The sequence below is a fragment of the Cydia splendana genome, chromosome Z, assembly GCF_910591565.1.
Source record: "Cydia splendana chromosome Z, ilCydSple1.2, whole genome shotgun sequence".
NCBI lineage: Eukaryota > Metazoa > Arthropoda > Insecta > Lepidoptera > Tortricidae > Cydia > Cydia splendana.
The window spans coordinates 30,111,415-30,120,564 of NC_085987.1; the positions used below are offsets into that span (position 1 = coordinate 30,111,415).

A 9,150-nucleotide genomic window follows, 5' to 3' on the forward strand; every position below is an offset into this window, starting at 1 on the left:
CAAAAAAAACCGGTCAAATGCGAGTCGGACTCGCGTTCCAAAGGGTTCTGTACATTACCCAATTTTTAACAATGTATTTTTTTATGTGGAACGTGCATGAAATGTCTTTAAAATCCCGTAGTGGCCGGATCAAAAACTAAGAATTAAGTCCGACCCACGCTTGACTGCACATTTCTAATAGGTTTTTCTGACATCTATAGGTACTATTGTATTTTTTTTTTCAAAATTTTAGACAGTAGTTTACGGTCGGACAGACAGACGCACGAGTGATCCTATAATATAAGGGTTCCGTTTTTCCTTTTGAGGTACGGAACCCTAAAAAACGACTCACGGCGGCAGCCCAGGAGGACCAAGTTTGTTTGCGTGAATTATGTGTAGGTATTAACAATATGTAGGTGATGATGATTTAATTTAATTGACTTAATCCAATTTCAAGGGTTGTAACTCACAAAAAGATCATATTAAATTTCTTTAAAAACATTTTATTTACAATGCACATAATAATATTCATCGTAGCAAAGATATCGTAGGTAAGTATCATAGACAATGCACGAGTAGACAACTTGGTTACAATTTAGATTAGGATGATCACAATTACAATTCGATTCATGATAAATTAATGAACGTAGCAAAAATGCTAGCTTAAATCGTAATTATCATTCAATATTATAAACCAGAAATGGGACCTTTATATAGCAGAGGGAGTTAACACTTTCTTGTCGAGTGTTTTGTGCGCAGCTCATCGAAAGAATACAACAGAGATGAGGACATAGTAGAAGAGCCGGCCGCAAATTTTCTAACCGACTTGATACCACGATGAAATGCACAATGGTTTCCCATAAAAGTGATGCTAAGTCCGAATTCGATAGTCTGCCACGGCGGAACATGCCGAAAGTACGAAAAAGAAGGCCACTTCCGGTGCGATAAAAGGGGGCTGATTTAACCCATCTGATACCGAAATAATAGTTATGGCAGCAGTTAGAAATTTACATGTAGACACAGAAAAGCGAAGTCTGCCAGTATTTTTTTTGCCGGAAGTGCTTGGCAGACGCTCTCTTGTGCATTTCATCGTGGTATCATGTCGGTTAGAAAATTTGCGGCCGGCTCATCTACTAACAGAGCCGGGCCATGAGCTGATACGATTGTATCGCAAGTTCATACCTAGTTGTAAAACTTGAGAAAGAGAAGCCATAAACACTAAACAGTAGTCCAATATTACATTACAATTTTATTCAGTGCCTGTCGATGCATAGTACAGATAGTGGATTATTTGACTTCTGCAGAATGAGAAAAGAAACGCTAAGGGTGGTATTCCACCTGTCCAATTTCTTTGTGCAATGTCAGTGCGTCTCATTCTCTCATTAAAGCAAAATGTGAGACGCAATACACATTCGAAAAAGAAATTGGATAAGTGGAATACCACCCTAAGATAAACGTAAATAATGTATCGTTTCGTTTCGTTTTCTGCAAACGATTGTCATCTTGGCTAGGCGCCCTGTCCCATCGGCTTACCAATTTGAGACGGTTGAGCACCTCTTGTCTACGGTAAAGATATACCAAATTAATTAACCGGCTTGCAAAGCGGTTATTACATAACGATTAGCCGTTGATAGTTATTTTTTCCATTCATCAGCACCCCTCGTATAAATAAGTTGTTAGGGATATGTACGGTACGACAGACATACAGAATAGGCACACGTGTCCGTTCATAAAGACATAATAATAAAATAGGATGATATGGATAATTATTCCCCCTCCCCCCTGTTCCCGAAAGTTTAAGACACGTAAATGTACTTTTAGATTCTGAAATAAGAATTATTGAACTGTGGATATCCCATCTGAAGTAATTAGGTACCTATTTTCCTAACTGAAGCGACCACGCGACGATACGACACGACACGCGACTTTCACTATACATGGCTAAGTATTAAGCACAAGAATTGATCTTTTATGTGGTCACTTAGGCCGTCGAGTCCTCGGTTTTGTCGTAACTGTTAAGATATTTCAAGAACTTTTTTATTGAAAGTTGAGACGATCAGCAAAAGTGTTTAATATATCCTTACAGTATCAGTAGTTAAATAAAAATAACAAGATGAAGACATTTCAAAATAATTATATCACAATATTATTATTCTTATTAAAATAAATCACTAAATAATAAATTGAACTAAATATATACAAATCAAAACAACCAGTAGCGAGTGGGCGGTGTGCAACAGTAGATGTCGGCTGCTTTCTTTATACCTCCGATACCTACATATTAACAATATTGTTATAAAAAAGTTAATAAAAATAGTCTCTGCTGTTCCTGAGAGTTAATGACACTAAAGCCTAGATTTCAGTTGAAAGGTAGGTATGTCGACAAAACGGTTCTCTTTTGAAATGGACTAAAATTGTAAGCGTTTGTTTCATCAATGTCAACTATTGGGACCAGATAAGGCCAATTAGAAGCTCTGTATGAACCAAAGAGCAAAGTAAGTATGTATGAACCATGTGCCTTGAGCATGGAGACGCTATGCCACGTAAAGTTAGTGATCCAAAAGACTCGAGCCCTGTTAGCTCTTTTTTAGGGCTCGCCTCATCTCTTGTCACCTAAAAGGCTAAAAGCCTATTTTACTAATGAAATAAAAAGGGCTTTTAGCCTTTTAGGCGTAAAGAAATGAGGCGAGCCCTAAAAAAAGGCTCACAGGGCTCGAGTCTTTTGGATCACTACGTAAAGTGTAGTGACCCCAAATCGAGCTCTTTACTATTGTATATGGCTAGCTTCCGCCAGCGCCAGCGGTGTCATCCGCGTAGTAGTCGTAAAAACTTTTCATCACCGTTTCACCCCGTTAGGAGTTGCATAATAAAATCCTTCTATAGCGGAAAAATTTTCAAATGTCAAGGTCCTTTGGCGGTTTAGGTACGCTGCGCTGTCTATCAATATCTATATAATGAAACTGGTTTATATAGTTGCATTAAGACGGTTGCGGATACCGTCCATTGTCAACACGAATAGAGTTTGATGTTTTATTTACGAAGAAGATACACGCATGCATGGTACATGTTTAAGTTTCCTTGTTCTATGTATATATATGACACCTACGAACGCTGTCAAAGAAGCGTTGGTTTGGAGTGTTTTTTAAATATCTAGTATCACCGTTCGGCGGCGGGGAAACCTTTGTACATTAAAAAAAAAATTTAATCTACCCGAAAAGCTCAATGAAAAGAATGAACAATGAAAATGATCTGTCTATGCCACAATTAAATATTATGGAGGCAATGTTACACAGATCAACCTAGCCCAAACTAAGCAAAGCTAGTACTTACGTAGCATTCCAATAAACAATGTTTTGAAATTAGTCGTTGACATGGCCGGTACTGACATTTTATTTGACTATTAATATATAACGTACGCACATTATTGCCAAATGTAAATGCTTGTAGCGACACCATCTCAGGGCCAAATAGAATCTTGTCAGGCTTTATCTGGTTTGTCAAAGTAATTAAGTTAAAATATCATGCATATCTAATAACTAGTTTTCATGAATGGCGCTAGTAGTCATTTTGCGCAAGTTTACATTATTTTCCACTTTAAAGATCAGGCGGTCTAGCATGAGTTGCGTTCTCGCGCGCGACTCCATACATCAAGCGCGACTTCAAGTATGGACTCAGCAAGAGCGCAACTTATGCTAGACCGCCTGATATGAGAACGGCTTGAATATTAAAATGTAAATTTGATCACAAATTTAATATATATGACTAGTGATGACAATCCTTTTTCTCTAGTTGTCAATCTACCAAAATAACGATAAATATTTTGTGGTCTATATAAATAAAATTAATATACATACTTACCTAAATATTTTAAGACCTCTCCTTGTATGCAGTACAAAGTAATGCCACTGTATAGGTACAAATTAGATTTCTGACATACAATTCAGAACAGCTCTAGAAACAACTAATAGAATTGTCCCTGCTTAAGTATTATTTTACTTTGTCGACAATACACATTAGATGATCATTACAAATAAAAATAAACAATAATAAACCATAGAAATAGAGGACACATCATCGACGTCAAATCTAAATTCTAAGATCACAAAATGTATCCGATAATAGTAATTTCATTATCTAATAAAATATGTACAGTAAATTTGATAAGCGTCTAACCTAATTCACAGACAGATAATTGAATACACTTGATTGAACACATCTTGGGACTAGGAGTTCTATCATAAAGATACTGACTGTGAGGGCAAACAACTATGTAATAGGAAAACAGTTTTTATGACCGATTCCTTATCAATTTAGTACCTTTATGAGAGCACTCCTGCATACGAGTACAAAGGTAAATAAGTAATAAGGTAAGGTGGGGGAAGGTGAAAAAAGGGGAAAGATAAAAAGTCTCACATAACTCCCTATTTGGTTTCAATTTTTTAGTGCTGGTATCATTCTTTAAGCCGCCATTTTGTCACGATTCGCCGCTCAGTCGTCAGTGACCGCTCGGAGTGAGTAGACGCGTGTCATGTGCTCTTTTGTGAAGGTCAGCATTTCCTGGTGAACTCGTCGATTTTCAATCTTACCCCATGTTCCATAAGTTGATTAATAAGGTGAGTATAAACGTTCTGACTGACTATTTATGTGTTATTTGAGATTTCATATTTATTTACTAGTGCTAGGTGTAGCTATTAATCATATATTCAGAATTACGAGAGTTTCCATCTTTACCCAGCCAATTTCGATGGGTTAAGATTGAAATAGTAATGTTTCAATCTTCACCCGTTTTTGCAAGTCATAGAGAAACAGGCAGATTCTCAAACTTTGCAAATAATTAACGTAACGTAAAAAAATATTACCTCAAACCATAACCAAACGTAGATAGAGTACATAACCAACACGATCAAGTTTCAAGGTTATAACAAACCTATTATATATTGAGTAGTATAATTAGTGTATAAGTATTAGTATTTGTATACGTTGTTAAAAATATTTCGTTATCAAAGACCAAAAAGTATAAAATAAGTTATAGTTTATTAAAACACTAGAAAAACACGCTTTTATAAATGCACGTAAAATCAAAAAAATAATTATGGATCGTTCAAGTTGTCTAATATATATATTTTTTTGTTATAATAATTAATAAATAAATATTACAGGGCAACCTTACACAAATTGACTGAGCCCCACGGTAAGCTCAAGAAGGCTTGTATTGTAGATACTCAGCCAACAATATATCGATATTATATATATATATAATATACAAATACTTAAATACATAGAAAACACCCATGACTCAGGAACAAATATCTGTGCTCATCACACACATAAATGCCCTTACTGGGATTCGAACCCAGGATCATCGGCTTAGCAGGCAGGGTCACTACCCACCCACTAGGCCAGACCGGTCGTCAAAATATTATAATTAAAAGCACATAGTTTACACTTCAGCCCAGAAATAGAGACAACTTGAACGATCCATAATTTATTTTTTGTTTTTACATCCATTTATAAAAGCGTGTTTTTCTAGTATTTCTTAAACTATTAATATATTTATTTTTTTCGAGCAGTAATGTATTGCGTACACTTATTTGACACATGGAAGAAAAAAGTCTAGTGAAGTGACAGTTGTGACGTCACGCCATCGCCGTAAGACAAAGTAGTGCTACATGGCGTGCTGAATTATTTTATAGGAAAAAAAAAGGAATGGGCTGAGTTTTGTCGGTTCATAGCACTAATGCCTACGACTGGTTAGAATTTGAGGTAATATTAAAAATACACGCTGTATATACGTTTGTTTAGGTACTCATATAAGTCCAAACTTGTACAATTTATGAGTAGGCACGTAAATATAAAGTATATATCTGTTTATTTAGGTACTCATATAATTCGTAAAACTCGTAAACTTGTATTTTTTTAATAGGGACGTAGTTATATAAGTATGTATTTGTTTATTTAGGTACTCGTATAAGTCTTAAACTTATACTCATAAAACAAGCTTTTCTTAGTTTGGGACTAAGTCGATTTGAGTGAAATCGTCCCCAAATATTAAAAAAAACGTGGTCAGATGTACAGTCGACTACACAGAGATATACCCACTCAATGTTCAAAAATTATGTATCCACGACTCTATTGTCTTTGGATTAAGGTTGTGGATACATATTTTTGAATATTCGTTGGGTATATCTCTTTGTGGTCAACTGTACACCACGATGAGGTATAACTTTTTATTTTAATTAATGTGCTATAAAATATAAACTAAGGAATGTTGTTCTTTTTCAGCCATAAAAACCAATACTAATTATACCAGTATCCGCTGCAAAAATATAGGATAGACGATTATGTTTAAAGGTAAGCGTATAAATGTTTAATTTTTACTGAAAAATATTTCAGTATATTATCTTTTAAATTATTTAAAATAGATGTGGCACTTAATACGTACTATCAATAACTTTCACCTACCGGCTTTGAGAATAGACGAGATTATCATGTGTCTATGGATATTACACTGTCTATAGATTTTTAATCATTTAGAGTTTTAGTAGTAATGGGAACATATAATAATCATTGTTATTTGTTAATGCAGATCCAAAATGCCCCGAAATTATGTTAGAAAATCTCTACGTGCAACCTGTTACACTGCTGATGATGTGCTTCGAGCTATTGAGAAAATTGAAAGGAAGGAGTTAACTCTATTTGGAGCAGCTAAGACATATAATATACCGCTTTCAACTCTACACAATAAGTTGTATAAGAAAACGGGCAATAAAAGCAAAACGTTGGGTCGGGCTCCTATCCTTTCCTATGAAATTGAAGAGCAATTAGCAAACGGCCTAAAGACTTTGGAAAAATGGGGGTTTGGCCTATCCAGAAACGAAGTTATTACACTTGTGTCAAAGTATATTCGCCTTAATAATATATCAACCCCATTTAAAGACGGTGTTCCTGGACCAGATTGGTTTACAAGTTTTCGTAACCGCCATGGCCTTTCTCTCAAGAAAGCTCAACCTGTTGAACACGCCAGAAAAGTGAACACTGATCCATTTAGCATAAATGAGTACTTTGAACTTTTACAGGCAACTTTAAAAAAATTAAATTTGGAGCAAATGCCTTCACAAATCTGGAATTTGGATGAAACATCAGTAAGCTTTGACCCCTCGAAGACAAAAGTAGTAGGAAAGAAGGGAGTTCCGTCCTCCAGAACCACACATGGGACTGGTAAAGACAACACAACCGTGTTAACGGCCGTTAATGCGGATGGAGTGAAAATTAGTCCTTTAATTATATTTAAAGGGAAATTTGTGTGGGATTCATGGATGGCTAATACTGACAAAAAATATAATTTTGAATTGTCCTATGCTGCAAGTCCAAACGGATGGATAGACTCGAATATATTTCTGAATTATTTAGAAAAAGTATTTATTCCAGCACTTGGGAAAGACCGACCTGTCTTGCTTATATATGACGGACACAATTCCCACGTCAACTTAAATGTTGTGGAATTGGCCCTTAAAAACAATATCACAATATTGAAACTACCACCACACACGTCCCATCTTCTGCAACCGTTGGATGTTGCTGTGTTTAAATCTTTTAAAAGTAGATGGGATGCTAAATTGGTAGAATGGCAAAGAAAAAACACGGGAGTGAAACTGCCAAAAAAGATATTTTCCGAACTAGTTGCTGAAATTTGGAACGATACCGAACCCCGAGTAATAATGAACGGATTTAGAAAAGCGGGTATATATCCCTTTAACTCTAACGTGATCCCTACTGATAAGTATGATCCAGGAGCATACAAACGCTGGCAAGAAGTTAAAAAAAATAAACCTTGTCCTCTAGAGGAACAGTCTTCGTGTCCTCTACCAGACGATCGACCACAACATTCACCGCCACTCCACGAAAATGCCCATCTTTCGCAGCAAGATCGCAAAGTAGAGGTTCAGTTTACTAAATATACTAAAACGCCAGTATCTTTAAACCAACTTTGCATAGACATAATTACGTCCCAAATGTTGAGAGACGATAATTCAACTAAAGAACCAGAAAATGTGCATATGTTGACAGATGCACTAAAATGTCAAGAACAAGCACAAACATTCATAACAAACAAAAAAGAAAATTTACCGATATGCCTGCAACCAAAAAGAATAACTAAAGATTCAACAACGAAACCTAACTCAAATGTCAATATAATTAATAATACGTTAATAAGTTTTGAAGACCTTCTGCTTAATACAGTAAAACAAAGCCCTCGACATGATCATAACATGAAAAAAAAACGAGTGTCGAAAGGAGCTGAAGTGATCACAGAGACTATGAAAAACCAACTAGCAGAAAAGAAAACACAAAGTATACTTCAAACCAAAATAATAATACCAAAGAAGAAAACGAATGCCACGAAGAAAAATAAGGCTTTGAAAGAAAATGTTATTCAAAGAAAACGAAAACTTTCATTACATAGTGACGAAGATTCCACAGAAAATGAAGAAAAATATCAAATGATTGGTAAAACTAGTCAAGTAAAAAATAAATACGTTAGTAAATGTAAGATAAAACAAGAAGGTCACCATAAAGAGGAAAAAAATAAAAATATACAAAAGAAAAGAAAAACGGAAAGCTTTGGGAATGATACAAAATTTCAAGAGATTGGTGAAAGTAGTCAAACAAATGAAAATAAATACAAAACTAAATGTGAAATAAAAAAAGAGGGCTGCAGAAAAATGAAACTTAGAAAATACAAATCGTCTAGTGATACAGACAGCTCTGAAAAAGAAACGGAAATCATTACTATGGACACTGATGTCTCTGATTACGAAAATATGGGTGAGTTTATAGATAAATGTTTGAAGGAGCAAGATGAAGACCAAGAAAACATAGATCCGTATGCAATCATACCACTGGGTTTGAGTGACATAACATTTTATAGTGACGACAACGATTTAAAACAAGGTGATTGGCTCATAGTAAAGTTTACAACAAAAAAGAGTGTCAAACATTTTGTTGGAACTATAGTGTCATTTGCACACAAACTGCCTGTTGTCAAATATGTCAGAAAAGTTAAGCAATCAAAATCTGACACGGTGACATCATTTACCTACCCAATAGTAGAAGATATAGGTGCCCTAAAAAGCAAAGAAGATATTCTTTGTGTATTACCTCAGCCTACTA

The 9,150-nt window shown here is 35.2% G+C and overlaps 1 protein-coding gene across 1 annotated transcript; it reads left to right on the plus strand.

Annotated features, from left to right (window-relative positions):
* Window positions 1–6,572: 6,572 nt before the first annotated feature.
* On the plus strand, window positions 6,573–8,055 carry LOC134805111 (jerky protein homolog-like). Its single transcript, XM_063778411.1, has 2 exons — window positions 6,573–7,919; window positions 8,047–8,055. Exons 1-2 carry the CDS (start codon window positions 6,573–6,575, stop codon window positions 8,053–8,055), a joined length of 1,356 nt encoding a protein of 451 aa, XP_063634481.1.
* The last annotated feature ends 1,095 nt before the right edge of the window (window positions 8,056–9,150 follow it).